The 15,360-nt window shown below is 36.2% G+C and overlaps 1 protein-coding gene across 4 annotated transcripts in view; it reads left to right on the forward strand.

Moving 5' to 3' along the window:
* RC3H1 (ring finger and CCCH-type domains 1) overlaps nucleotides 1-15,360 on the forward strand; it is a 58,181-nt gene that overhangs the window by 21,183 nt on the left and 21,638 nt on the right. For 2 of the 4 annotated variants that reach the window (XM_080647954.1, XM_080647956.1), the window contains exons 3-9: nucleotides 1,355-1,475; nucleotides 2,191-2,430; nucleotides 2,849-3,024; nucleotides 4,023-4,223; nucleotides 6,483-6,609; nucleotides 11,188-11,306; nucleotides 12,708-12,820. In XM_080647954.1, coding sequence (XP_080504080.1) covers nucleotides 1,355-1,475; nucleotides 2,191-2,430; nucleotides 2,849-3,024; nucleotides 4,023-4,223; nucleotides 6,483-6,609; nucleotides 11,188-11,306; nucleotides 12,708-12,820 — 1,097 coding nt within the window. Of the gene's footprint in view, nucleotides 1-1,354; nucleotides 1,476-2,190; nucleotides 2,431-2,848; nucleotides 3,025-4,022; nucleotides 4,224-6,476; nucleotides 6,610-11,187; nucleotides 11,307-12,707; nucleotides 12,821-15,360 lie in introns of all 4 variants that reach the window. The other 2 variants (XM_080647953.1, XM_080647955.1) reach the window with 1 other exon arrangement.

Raw genomic sequence — 15,360 nt, forward strand, 5'->3', positions numbered from 1 at the left:
ACTCTGAAAACTACAAAACTTTGCTGAAATTTAAAAAGATATAAATAAAGGGAAAGACATCACGTGCTCATGGATAGGCAGACTTTGTATTATTAAGATGACAGTACACCCAAAGTAATCTACAGGTTTAGTGTAAGCACTATCAAAATCCCAGTGGTGGTTCTTTTTTTTCAGAGATAGAAATATTCACCCTAAAATTTATATGGAATCACAAGGGCCTCAAATAGCCAAACAATCTTGAAAAAGAAGAACAAAAAAGAATCACACTTTCTGATTTTGAAACTGCAAAACTAAAGTGATCAAGAGAGTGTGGTACTGGCATAAAGACATACTTAGGTCCTTGTAATAGAATAGAAAGTTCAGAAATGAACCCAATGTACGGTCCGATGATTTTTTTGACAAGGTTGCCAAGGTCATTCAATGGGAAAAGAACAGTTTTTCTAACAAAATGGTCTGGGAAAACTTGATATCCAAATGTAAAAGAATGAATTGGACCTCTACCTTACATCATGTACAAAAATTGACTCAAAGTGGAACAAAGGGTAAATGTAGGAGCTAAAATTACAAAACTCTTAGAAGAAAAATACAGGCCTAGATATATCTATGACCTTGGAGTAGGCAGTGGTTTTTTTAAGATATGACACTCAGGAGCACAAGACAAAAGATAAATTGAACTAAATCAAAATTTAAAACTTTGTGCTTCAAAGGACATTGTCAAGAGAGTGAAAGAAAAACCCACAGAATGAGAGAAATAATTGTAACTCATATCTGGTGAGAAACTTGCAATTAGAATATGCAAAGAACTCTTACAGCTTATTAAAAAGAACATAATTTTAAAATAGACAAAGATCTGAACATATACTTCACCAAAAAAGATATACAGATGGCATCTGAGCAAATAAATGAGCTCAGCAGCATTTGTCATTTGGAATTACAAATTAAAACACTGAGATACTACTACACACCAGTTAGAATACCTAAAATCCAAAACACAACACCAAATGCTGGTGAGGATGTGGAGTAACAGAAACTCCTTTATTGCTGGTGGGAATGCAAAAATGGTGCAGCCACTTTGGAAGCTATTGTATCATTCTATGTCCTATTTATATGAAATGTCCAAAATAGGCAAATTTATAGAGACAGAATAAATTAGTTTTTTGGGCTGGGGTAGGAGTGGAAAGAAATATGAGAGCAATAGCACTTAAAAGAATATGAAGTTCTTTAAGAATCCAGTAAATTTAATGGGAGTTTTGATGTTACTGGTGTTAAATGGCAGTGCATAAAACATACTCAAAAAAGCACTTGTTTAATTGATTAGTAAGCACTGACGCAGACCTCTTCTTTTGATCTCTAGGTCCCTGAGCAGCAGCCCGTTACGTTGTGTAGTGGGGTTGAAGATACAAAGCATTATGACGAAGCCAGGAAATGTGTAGAAGAATTAGCATTGTACCTGAAACCACTCAGCAGCGCTAGAGGTAAGTCGGGTGCAGTTAGTAATGCTAAGCACATGTTTATTAAAAATACTTTTATTACCATAAAAATTGTGGGCTGTAAATGAATGTTAATGAAATTTATTTAGTGTAAATCAAACTCACTAGTGCTAAATAATGTTATTACAAATCTTATCAAACAAAGTAGTGAATTGAGAGTTTATGTGATGTTGGAAGCATTTGAATGAGTTACAGAAATAAGTGTAAGTATAAATGCAATAATGGTTTCAGAAGGGCTCGCTATCATTTGGCAACTGTGAATTGTCTGCCTTCTATTCAGTTTTATATGGTGTGCTATAGGGAAGGTAATAAAATTGGAAGTTGCCATTACTATCTTGCCATTACAGCTTGTTATTTCACTATGAAATAATATGTCAGAAAAAAAAAAAAAGAAATAATATGTCAGAACTGTTATGACCTCCAGATTTGGGTCTTAAACTAATTATTATTGTCCAGTCCTTTCATCTTTACTTCTCCATGATTAAATGAATAATGGTATATTTAATGTCATTAATGTTGTATTTGCATGAGGGTAAAAACTTTTGTTGTATACTTTTAAAAATGTTTCACTTGTAATTCTGTTATTCATTTTAAATATTCTAGTAGAACCCATAAGTGAATCAGCCCGTCCAAGGAAGTTTTTCTGAACTCTCTAAAATTGCATTGTAAACCTAGAAATAATTTTTTACTCTATTTAAAGGAGTGGGTCTGAATAGCACTACTCAGAGTGTTCTGAGTCGCCCAATGCAGAGGAAGCTGGTGACTCTGGTCCACTGCCAACTAGTGGAAGAAGAAGGCAGGATTCGTGCCATGCGAGCAGCTCGATCTTTAGGTGAACGAACAGTTACAGAGCTCATTCTCCAGCACCAGAATCCTCAGCAACTCTCTTCGAATCTTTGGGCAGCAGTAAGGGCTCGAGGCTGCCAGTTCCTTGGACCAGGTATAGAATTAAATTCCATACATACTACACTAGTAATTCTTAAAGTATGGCCTGGGGACTATAAATATATACAACGGCTAGTTCATTGCAAATTCTGTTGTTATCAAGCAATATTCTACTTGATAACTATGGCTTGGGTGATTCCACGTCAGTTTTTCAGAGTACTTAACTTTTCCCTTAATGCCAAAAGTTTATTCATTTTGATAGACATTTTTCTTGAATGTATTGACTTTTTATCTGCTTTCGTAAATAAAATGTAATACAAAAAGCCTCCAAAAGGTTAAAAAGCGTAACTGTCTATCATTGCATTGTCTATTTAACTGATACCTGTAAAAATTATTGAGTATTGCCCTTTTAATAAGTGAATTTCTCTTATCCCTGCACATGATAAATTTTGATTTTGCCCAACTTTTCCTAGCAATGCAGGAGGAAGCTCTAAAGTTGGTTCTCCTGGCTTTAGAAGATGGTTCTGCTTTGTCAAGAAAAGTATTGGTTCTCTTTGTGGTGCAAAGGTTAGAGCCACGGTTCCCTCAAGCCTCTAAAACTAGCATTGGGCATGTTGTCCAGCTCCTGTATAGAGCCTCCTGTTTCAAGGTATGAACCTCTGTTACATTTCAGCTTAAAGCAGCCGTGGGCAAACTACGGCCCGCGGGCCGGATCCGGCCCGTTCGGCTGTTCTATCCGGCCCGCGGAGCCGAAAGAGCGGAGGGTTCTCTTGCTCTCCCCTCCGCTCCTTTACTTTGAATTTATATTAGTTCACACAAACACTCCATCCATGCTTTTGTTCCAGCCCTCCGGTCCAGTTTAAGAACCCATTGTGGCCCTCGAGTCAAAAAGTTTGCCCACCCCTGGCTTAAAGGAAACATTGTCCGTTCCCTAAACAATTAATAAAACTTTTAGTTTAATAAAGTTGCCTGAGTCTTTTCAGAAAATTCAGCAATTTTTCTTTTAAAGAATACAGATGTCATCCTATTAAACAAATCTTTTTGTATTAAATTTGTATGTTAGATATTGAACAACATAGATCAAACCCAGGCTTATAGATTTTTCTATTTGGAGAGACTAATAAGCTGGGTCAGTTTTCCACCAAGACTACAAGGAGAATTGGTCTGGATAGAGAGTCATTGAAGCAGGAAACAAGTTGTATTTGGCTCTTTGTTCTGATATCATTCCAGGGATTTTGACATCTATAAAAGGGGAAATGTTTTATTGCCAGAATGATGTGCTCCATTTTAACCTTGCTATTGTTCCTATAAGAAATTTGTTACATTAAAAATTACCTGTTATGCCCAGCCAGTGTGGCTTAGTTGGTTGGGTGTTGTCCCTTGCACCAGGAGGTCACTGGTTGATTCCAGGTCAGGGCACATTCCCGGGTTTCAGGCTCGATCTCCAGTAGGGGGCGTGCAGGAGACAGCTGATTGGTGTTTCTCTTTCATCGATGTTTCTATTTCTCCTCCCTTCCTGTCTCTGAAATCACTAAAAACATTTTTTTTTTTTAAGAAAATTATCTGTTATCCATAGATGCTCTTATAAAGAATAAGCCCATTTTGTTCCTTACCTGACTCACAATGAGATTATGTGTGTCTTGTTAGGTCACCAAACGTGATGAAGACTCCTCTTTGATGCAACTGAAAGAAGAATTCAGGACCTATGAAGCTCTGCGGCGAGAGCATGACTCCCAGATAGTTCAGATTGCTATGGAAGCAGGCTTACGAATCGCACCAGACCAGTGGTCCTCTTTGCTGTATGGAGACCAGTCTCACAAATCTCATATGCAGTCCATTATTGACAAGGTAGACCCTTTTGTTGTTCCTTACTTCTTGCAGTAATCCTGGAATTTTGGTGATTCATTTATTTAACAAGTGTGTATTAAAGTGAGTACTATACGTCACATTCCTTTAAGTTATATTCTCTATAGTCCGGTGTCATGTCATAACTAGTCACATCAAAATACCAGTTTGCTAATATAAAGATTTTTTTTAAATTGAGGTGTAATTGACATTTTTCATATAATATTTGATTAGTGTTTTAATGCTTTTTCCAGCATGCATTCGCTCATTCTTTGAGAAGCTGGCATTTCTTTTATATCATTGCCTCTCTCCCTACTTTTACTGTTCTCTGAATTTTATTCACTATGTTAGTTAAACCCATTTCCTAAGTGCCTTTATTGTCTGCCTGTAGCAGCCATTTAATGGTCTGGAAGATGTACACACTGAGGCTTCATATTATTCTCAGCAGAAAATTTTCACCAATGATTACAATTTTACCAACCATTCTAAGTTTGATCAAATTTTCAGTAAACTTATTTTTACTTTCTGTTTGTTATGATGATGAAAAGATCACTAGAGTTCACATGAATTTTATTTATTTATGACTCTAAGAGCTAATTTTAATTCTCTTAAAACTGGAGCATACTAAAAAATACAAAAAACTTGGAGCATACCATAAATGTGTTGTAATTCAATATGAAATATATTAAAGTGCTATAAAAGCACCTTGTAAATATATTTTGTTCAATAATAGTATTTAATATAATTTTTACTATTTTACCTTATATACTTATAGCCATAGAGATGATATACTTAGAGTTACCCAACCATTAACTGAGAGAAATAAGGTCAAGATGTTGCCCAAATATTTAACACTTACTGAGAGCTTACTATGTGGTTTAAACAGTTCATTTAGTCTTCTCAACAGCCCTCTATCATCCCTTTTATACAGAGACAGAGAGGTTAAATACATTTCTCCAGTGACAGATCTGGATTTGAACTGGGGTATTCTGACTCTAGAATCCATGTTCTTAATCACCAAGCCTCTTTCTGGGCTACTCTGCTTTTCTCTGTTGCTTTCTTTCTCTCTCTCTCTCCTGTTCCCCAAAATAGAATTCTTTGAATGAGTAGAATATTGATGTTAAAGGAGAATTGGGAAATGTGTTTTATAACTACTTGGTGCAAAATTTTCAATATGATATATATTACTTCTTCTGTCTTATACGTCTTCCCTAGATACCTTTTTTTGTTGTTTATCCTCACATGAGGATATTTTCCCATTGATTTTTAGAGAGAGTGGAAGGGAGGGAGGAGGACGGAGAGAGGAAGAGACAAACATCCATGTGAGAGAGACACATTGATTGGTTGCCTCCTGCATGTGCCCCGACTAGGGCTAGGGATCAAGCCTGCAGCCAAGGTACGTGCCCTTGACCAGAATCAAACCCGCACCTCTTCATTTCGCAGGCCAGTGCTGTATCCACTGAACCAAACTGGCTAGGGCCCCTAGATACCTTTAGCCAAACTTTACCTGCAACTTTTAGGTCTGAAATGATGCGACTGACTGATTATAGCATATTGAAACTTTTGTAATGATAGTTTTTGTTGTTAATCCTCATCTGAGGATATTTTCCCCCCACTGATTTTTAGAGAGAGTCTGTAAAGATTATAGCCAGTGTCATGATCTTTGGTCTATAACAGAATTTGAACTCAAACTGAGTTTGAGTTCAGTTTCATTGTTCTGTCCTTTGTATAGCATTATTTCTAGACTATCTTTCCAAATTTCAATTATTTGGAAGGACCCCAAGAGCCAGTCAAGCTGTAAGAATATAAAAGAGTACTTCCAGCCCTAACCGGTTTGGCTCAGTGGATAGAGTGTCGGCCTGGGCACTGAAGGGTCCCAGGTTCGATTCCAGTCAAGGGCATGTACCTTGGTTGCGGGCACATCCCCAGTGGGAGGTGTGCAGGAGGCAGCTGATTGATGTTTCTCTCTTACCAATGTTTCTAACTCTCTATCCTTCTCCCTTCCTCTCTGTAAAAAATAAATTAAAAAAAAAAAGAGTACTTCCAAACTGAGAATTGAGAGAGGTCTCACATGTAAGGAATGTGATAGCAGAGGGAAGCAAGGGCACAGTACATATCTGGCCAAAGCTTGGGATGTGTGGAAGGGTAAAATTAAATTTAATAAATTGCAAAAATGATTGTGATATTGTAAATAATCTTTTTCCCCCCCAAAGAATTTTCTGGCCTTTGGAGAGTTAATATTTTTCTTTTTTTAAGTTGCAGACTCCAGCCTCTTTTGCACAAAGTGTCCAGGAACTAACAATTGCTCTCCAGCGAACTGGAGATCCAGCAAATTTGAACCGACTAAGACCCCATTTGGAGCTATTAGCAAACATTGACCCTAGTCCAGGTAAACCCAAGGGATGTTAATGGACTGTCCTATGTGTGCCTCAGTGCTGCTCAGTGAATCTTTTAATTATTTTTTGTTGCCATTCTGAGAATGGCTATTACAGATTTCTTCTACAGTATTTAAGTTCTGTCCCCATTTTTGTCTGTCTCTCTGTATTACTTCAACTAATATTTATTTAATACTTTTTATTATGCTGTTCATTTCACCAGCAAAGTAGATTCTCTCGAAAATCCTTTGTTTCTTTTTTCTCTCATTGTCAAGTTGTGCTATATTTTACCATTCTCATCTTTTTTGACTAAAGTTTTCTCATTTTTTCTAAATCATATGTCATTAGTTGTGTGTTTTTGGTCCCATGTTTTCCTTCTCTATACCTCATTCCATCAAGTATCTCTCTTATTTTCACCCCTTTTCCTGTTCTTTCTTGACCTGAAAATCACCCGACCTTCATTTTTCTTACCTAATACTTCATCTGAGATATTTTAGCTTGTATTCTATTGTTGTCCTTGTGTTTATTCCCACTACTGATGTAAAACCCTCTTAACATTCACTAGTAACCTCCCAGTTTCTTATTCCAAAGGCTTCTTCTTAGTCCTTAAGTTACTTGATTTGTCTTCAGCATTTGATAATGTTGACTATTTCCTTGATAAAGAAACTCTTGTAATAGCTTATAACTGTAGTCTTGCGGTTTTCTTCTGACCTGTCTAAATGCTAGTTCTCTCTTATTTTTACCATTCTTTCCTCTCCTGCCCATCAAGGAGTTGGCTGGTTGTATTCTTGGAATTTTGTTTTCTCTGCGCTCTGTTGATGGTGATCATTCATTCCCAGCATCAGGTATTATCTCTTTATAGATAAGTAGAGGCCCAGTGCATGAATTTGTGCACAGGTGGGGTCCCTCGGGCTGGCCTGCGGGGATCGGGCCCCAGCTCATGCCCCCAGCCTTGCAGCCCCACAGCCCCACCTAACACCCTGCCATGGCCTGGCACCACCCCCTCACCTGCTCTACCATCCTGCCTGTGGGGCAATCGATTGGGGCCGGGCCCCTGCTCCCCACCACCACTGGTTGCCATCTGTGGGGTGATCGGCAGGGCGATTGGGGCCCCCGCTTGCACCTGCTTTGGCCTGGCGCCACCCAGTCACCTGCTCCACCATCCCACCATGGTCCTGCTCTCTTCGGGGCCGGCAGTACTTCCACTGCCAGCGCCACATCGCTGATGCCTGCCATGTTCCGCTCCACCCCCTGGTGGTCAGCGCACGTCATAGCAAGTGGTCGAACTCCTGGTCAAATAATTTGCATTTAGGCTTTTATTATATAGAATAGGCTCCCAAATATCTCTATCACTGTTTTCATTACTCCAGACCCACTTTCTGAGATTCACCATCATCTCCTTATTTCATCTTCACTCATTACCCTCTCTTCCTCCTATGTTACCATTCTCTGTAAATGACCTCATTCTTGAGGGATGTGAGCTTAAAACTTGAGTCTTTTGTGTTACTTCGTATCTTTTCCTTTCACTTGCTCTACATGCCATTCCAGACAATAGGATCTATCTGTTCTTCTTTCACAACATCCCTTTATCCCATGCCCATTAATATTAATATGCCTTAGTGAGGCCTCAGTCCTTTTCCTAAGATTGAATGCCGTCCATTCCACTTACTGCTACATAATAAATCACATCTCTGATTTCTACGTTCATAAGCTTTCAGTGATACCCTATCGAATAAGGTTTTAAAATCCTGACTGTGGCATTCAGAGCTCTCTAATTTTTATCCATCTACCTTTGTAGATTTACTACCAAAACTGCTTAATCAAACCAGATTAGATCTATTCCTAGAACACAGCAATCCACCACACACACTGATCATTCTGAGCAACCCAAAGAGCACTTTCACAAGCTCACCACTCCATCAACCCCAGCCTGTCTCCCTGCATCTGTGCCAGTAGACCCTGTGCTCCTTATGTGAGCGTGGATAAACTGTACTTGCACCTAAGGCCACCCTCTCTCCTCCTGTACTAGTATCATCTTGTCAAGGCTGTCTTCCAGACAGACTTGTTTCTTATCAGTTTTTCTTCTCTACTAGAGTATTTTTATCAGCATACAATATACAGTTATTCCTCTCATTGTAACACACTTTTGACACCATTTGCCATCCACCCACCACTCTATTTCTCTATTTCTCTCCTTTCTATAGCACTCTCTTGAGCTCACTGTAGCCAGGCATTTATCTCTACCACTTAATTCAATGTGCTTTTGTCAAGGTTACAAGTGACTTCCACGTAGCTGACTCCATACATCAGCTCTTGATACTCAATTGTATTTTAACTATTAGCAGCATTCAACATTATTGTTTACTTTTTGCAACACTTTTTTCACTTGGATTCAGGCCATTACTCTCCTAGTTTCCTTCTTTCTTTATAGGATCCTCCTTCTCAGCCTCTGTTGCTGATTTCTCCTCCTCTCCATAACTTCTAACCATTTTCCCCCTAGCCTCTAATTTTTGGAGTACTTCTAGAGTTTAATCCTTGTATCTCTTCTGTTTTCTATTTATACCTATTTCCTAGAATGTGCTTGAAATATTATTTAAAGTCTGAAGCCTACAGTTGTTTTTTTACAGATATTAACATTTCTGAAATTGGAATGCATTTGAACAAGCAATGACATGTGATAACTTAATTAGCAATCTTTTTTTAATTATGGGGTCACATAAAATACTGGGTTGTGTGTTACAATTGATGGTATTTTAGGATCTATGAAACATAATATCTCCAGCCCACACCTTCTTCCAGAATTCTTTTTTATATCTACCTGCCTGCTCAATATCCAACCTCTCTATTTGACTATCAGATAGGAATTTCAAACTTAATCAGTTGAAAAGTGAGTTCCAAGCTTCCACCCCACCCCCATTCCAGTTAGTGGCAATTCTGGTCTTCCATTTCCTCAGTCTAAAGGCCTTGGTGATATAATCTTCAACTTATCTTTCTTTCATAAGGTACATCTGCTCCATCAGCATATCCTGTAAAATCCATTTAGAATCCACCTACTTGCACTTTCACTTCTACCACCCTTATCTCTCTTCATGGGCTATAGAAGAGCCTCTTCTTGTCTTGTCTGGTTTGAGCATAGACGCCAAAGTGATTCTGTTACCCCTCTGCTCAAAATTCTTCAGGGCCTTCATCAGACAATAAAAGCCAAAATCTTTTCCATGACTTACCAGGTCTCCCAAGATCTGTTCTTCCTTTACCTTTATCGTCGTCTCTCCTCTTTTCCATCCACCTTACTTCTCTCTGGTTTCAGCTCCACGTACAGGCCAGGCGTACTCCCACAGCGGCTTTGCACTGCCTCTTCTTCCTAGAATATTTTTCTCCGAGTATATCAACCTTTCTTTCAGGTCTTTGGTTAAATATAACTTGTCAAGGACGCCTTCTCAGGCTACCCTGTCTGAAATTTTACACGTACCTGTACCTGTCTCACTCCCCTCCTTTACTTTACTTATTCAATTCATTATTATCAAAATACTTTGTATTTTGGTTATTCATCTTATCTATTGTCTAGCAGCTCCTCTCCTTGAATACAATAGGGATTTTTGTTTGGTTGCCACTGCTTCCCCAGCAATGAGAACAATCCCTGGGAATTAGAAGTTCAAAAAAAAAAAATACTTTTTTTGTGTGACTATTCTCTTTACCTTCTCTGTTATCTTCATCCTTTTGTTGTTAAAATTCCCTGTGCCCTTCAAAGCCTAGTTTAGATGCCATCACCTAAATCTTTCAGAATGTCTCCCAACAGAAGTCATATCTGCATCTGTGTTCTCATTTTATATTTCTTTTAAAGAATGTTTCATATTAAGCCCTGTGGTTAATTTTTCCTTTATAAAATCTCAATGCTAGCCCTGAACAAATAACTTACTAAATGAAGAGGATGTATAGTAGAGTTGCTTTATTATATTAGCTCTTCTGTGAAACTTTAAAAATATTCTGTTTACCAATACTTGATTTATACAAAATTTCAAAATAGTCATTACAAATTAAGTTGCCTGTAGACAATCCACAGTTAAGTTTTGTTTGGTACACACAGTGTTGGCCTGCAAATATTCCAAATTTTTTAGATACCAACACATAAAAACTGGGTAATTTTACATAAAAAAATCTCAAATTTCACCTTTCCCTGGGAAACTGGTGTATCTGGCAGGGCCAGCCTTGCATTTTCACATATCAACCATCAGCTAAGGTTTAATAGGAACTGTGACTTTAGATGTGAAACATACTCTCCATTTCAACACAGTTCCTGCCTTTTTCTGTTGTCATTTCCAAAATTAAGCATCTATTGACAGTTGCCATTTATCGTCTGGCCTACTTAATTCCCTTATGTTACCTTCCTTGTTCCTATAGCTATTTTAGTTTACAGCCCCAGATTTAGAAGAATATATCTGTTTCTTTACAATGATGTTTAGGAGAACAAGCTATTATTACCTGAAGCTTAAGTTGATTTCACTGAAGAGCTGACACATCTCCTTTATTAATTTAATATTGAGAAAAACATTGGGTAACATTGTTTAAAAAATTGGTTTTTATTTGTTGTGTAGATGCTCCTCCTCCTACTTGGGAACAGCTAGAGAATGGATTGGTTGCTGTGCGTACAGTGGTACATGGGCTGGTTGATTACATCCAGAACCACAGCAAGAAAGGAGCGGATCAACAGCAGGTAAGAGACACAAGCCAGTGAAGTAACATGAGCATTTTAAAGCTCTGACTGTAGAAACGATACAGTAAGCTAGTGTGGTTAGCAGCCAGTTTCCTGGATTAGCCTAGTAATTTTATGTGACAATATTGAATGAAATAATGTACTGGACTCACTGTTCACATTGGATATAGCAGCATTTGATTCTGTGCTAAAGTTTATTCAATTTAAATCAAATTATTCTCTTTGGTTACTATTACATCTCTGTCGGACAACAGGTATCACTTTTTAGTGGTAATGCTACATCTCTCCAGTACTGTTCACACATTTGTAAATGCTTTTTCTACATTAGTATTTTAACATTTTTCATTCATAATATCTGTTATGCCATTGGGCCAAATTTTCCTCAAATATTTTAAAATGAAATTTATGGCACTAAAATATAATAGATCATGTGGCTAGAGTTTTTCATTTTACTCCCCAGAATTTTGTTTTGTCTTAGGTTTTATGTTAGGTTCACTAGATCTTTTATTCTTCAGTAGTAAACTTGAGAAATTAAAACTTTGTTTTTAATTCATCTGGCTCAGGTAAATATTAACAATAATGATTTACTATTCTTATCTTCTTTGGGAGATAAATGTTAAAACTGTCCCAAGTAGAATAATATGGATATATTTATCCTAATCAATTTAAGAACAGATCAGAGCTTTATGTTTTGATTCAGAAATGAAAGAAATTAAAACCTATTTTTAACTCCCTATTCCATTAGACATGAAGAATATAACAAAAATAGTAAGAATAACCTTGAAATTCTGCCAGTAGGTGATAAAATACATTAAATATAATTTCGCTTAGTATTGTATTTGATATTAACTCCCAAATCTGTTGCCCTGCCTTATCACTGAGTTGTAAATAATGTTTCCTTTGTACCTTTGGAGATATGTTAAGTCTTTGATATAGTCTATATGTCAAGAATTGGTAACAGAATATTTTTCAGTTATAGGGCCTATTGTAGATTTTGTGGTATGTTATAAAGAAACATAATTACAAGTGTACTATCCTACACATTGTTAAAAACAAATATTAGAACACAGTTTAAACATTTGAAAGTTCTAAACTCCAATGGTTTAGGACTTTCATTACAAACCTAGAAAGAAAGATCATAGTGCCCACTTGAGACTTAATCATGAATTTATGTGATGGTGCATGTTTGAGAACATATCAGAAAATTTGGCTACATTCTTTTTAATTAACTTACTTATTCTGGGACCCTGAGACTTCAGACAAAATGATTTTCCAGGACTTTTGCTCATGGTAGGCTGTGTGAATCAATCTGAATTGTTTATCTAGATTACCAAGATCCTAAAATGGCAGTGAGAAATTTCCATCTGTTTTTGATGTCTAATGTTTCAATTTTGGTCTTAGCCTCCACAGCATAGCAAATATAAGACGTACATGTGTCGAGATATGAAGCAGAGAGGAGGATGCCCTCGTGGGGCCAGCTGTACGTTTGCACACTCCCAGGAGGAACTGGAAAAGTAAGTGAGAAAGGCATTAGACTCAGCCTTCTAATAGATAAGGTTGAATTATTAAGTAGAATAACTTTCTGCCATCAAGAAATACAAGAGGAGTAGGTGCATTCTGTTTCATGAACAGGAAATGTTTAGAAAGTAATGCAGAATTTTAAAAAAGAAAACTGAATCAGTTTTTTCAGCTTTCTTTATCGTGCCTAAAAATAGGAAACTATTTATGGTTAACCAAATCTAGAAGTGAGTCATTATAACTATCAAAAAAATGAAAGTTCTAAGAATTGTCATCAATTTTAATTGACTTTAACTAATTGAATAGTGCATTACCAATGGAAAGATTGGCCCTTTGCTCTATTAAAGGAATTATTTTATTTCCAGGTTCAATTTCACAGGTTTAATTTAAATTTTAAGAATCAGATACTTCCAATGATGTTAAATTTTCCAGCACATAATAGGAAGAAAAACGTTTTAATTTTTTTTATAAAACCAGTAATACTAATTGACAAACACAGCACAATTAAACTACAAACTTACCTTGTATGTTAATATTTCTTAAGTCTCAAATATTAAAGTTAGAATTCAATAATACATTAAAATAGATTCCATGGCTAACTACAAAGGTAGCACAATATTAGTTAATAAGGTTAGAGAAGAAATACCTTGTGGTCATATCCAAAGATTCCAAAAGGCATTTGAATAAAACCCAATGTCCATAATAAATCAAAATCCCTTACCAGGACAATAATAACATATACAAAAGCCAGCATGAGAGTATCATACTTAATTAGTATAATTAATTATAACTAATTAGATGTAGTCTCATTTAAATTAAGAGTAAAGCAAAATTTTCTACTAGCAAGACTGTTACTTAATGTTCTGGAAGTAGTAACAAATGTATGGAAGAGCCCTAACCGGTTTGGCTCAGTGGATAGAGCGTCGGCCTGCGTACTGAAAGGTCCCAGGTTCGATTCCAGTCAAGGGCATGTACCTTGGTTGCGGGCACATCCCCAGTAGGGGGTGTGCAGGAGGCAGCTGATTGATATTTCTCTCTCATCGATGTTTCTAACTCTCTATCCCTCTCCCTTCCTCTCTGTAAAAAATCAATAAAATATATTTTTTTAAAAAAATGTATGTAAGAGTAAAATAGACTTAAAATGATTATATGGAGCAATTCAAGAAAACTACTGGAAGCTAAAGAAACAAGTTTAGTAAGGTGGCAATTAAGAAAAAATTTGTAAATGACTTGCTGTCATACAAACCAGTAAAGTGAAATTAAGGATTCCTTTTGCATTAACAACAACAAAAAGACAAATACCAAGTAATAAAGTAATAAGAAATATTCAGTATCTATATTAATTGAATTAGTAGACTAGCTAGGAACATAAAGGAAGAATTGATAAATGAAAGAATACTATATTTTTAGGTAAGACTGGGCATTATAAAGGTTTTGTTGTCTTTTAAACAGTAATATGCAAATAGCCAAGAAAATTCTGAAAAAAGGAACTAAATCAGTAACTATTAGCCAGTATTATGAGCTAAAATGAATATAAATGCTATGGTGTGAGCATAGAAATAGATAGATCAATGAAATATAATAGAAAATCTAGAAGGAGTTCCAGATACATGGACATATGTGCCAAAGGAGGCATTTTATATCAATAATAAAAAAGATGATGAAATAACTGCTATCCGTTTGGAAAAATAATTACAGCTGGTTCTTATCTTTATACCAAAATGAATTACAAATGTATCCGAGATTTAAATATTTAAGAAGGAAACCATAGAGTACTTACAGATTTTTGTTGTTGTTACATAATTTTATAGTAGGAAAGGATTTTGGAAGCATGACAACCTAGCATCCATAAAGAAGATGACTTATAAATTTGATTACATAAAAATTAAAACTAAGGTATGTCCTATACACCACAATTGAAAGAATAAAGATTAGTGGGGAAATGATATACAAGGGCTGATAATCCCTAACCTAGAATGAACTCCTATAAATCTGTAAGAACGAAGAGCCAGTGGAAAGATGGAATATGAAGATAAATGAGCAAAGCAGAAGAATACTCATTGCCAATAAACATATGAAACTGTTCAACTTCACTAATTGCTAAAGAATGCAAATAAAAACAAAACTTGGTATTTTTGAACTACCAGTTAACAAAGAATGATACTACCCAGTGTTTGATGACATACTGAAAAAAGACTTTATTAGTAGGAATAGCAATAATAGTTTTGGAGCATTAAAACAGTTTCTAATGTGCATACATGAGACTTAGCAAGTCTGCTTCCGGTTACTCACACAAGGGTGCAAATACATGTATATAATTATCCATTACTACATTGTTTTACCAGCAAAAAAAGTTAGGAATAACTTAAAATGTACTGACTTAAAGGAATACCAAGGATTATAAAGTGGAAAAATAAATTACTAAGCAGTCATATATGACCCTATTTCTGTAAACAGTAATCTTATGTACATATGAATATTAAGGCAGGATATGGAGGGAAAATCTGTATGATTTTATACCAAATTGTTATCAGTG

This window comes from Plecotus auritus, assembly GCF_963455305.1.
Source record: "Plecotus auritus genome assembly, chromosome: 12".
NCBI lineage: Eukaryota > Metazoa > Chordata > Mammalia > Chiroptera > Vespertilionidae > Plecotus > Plecotus auritus.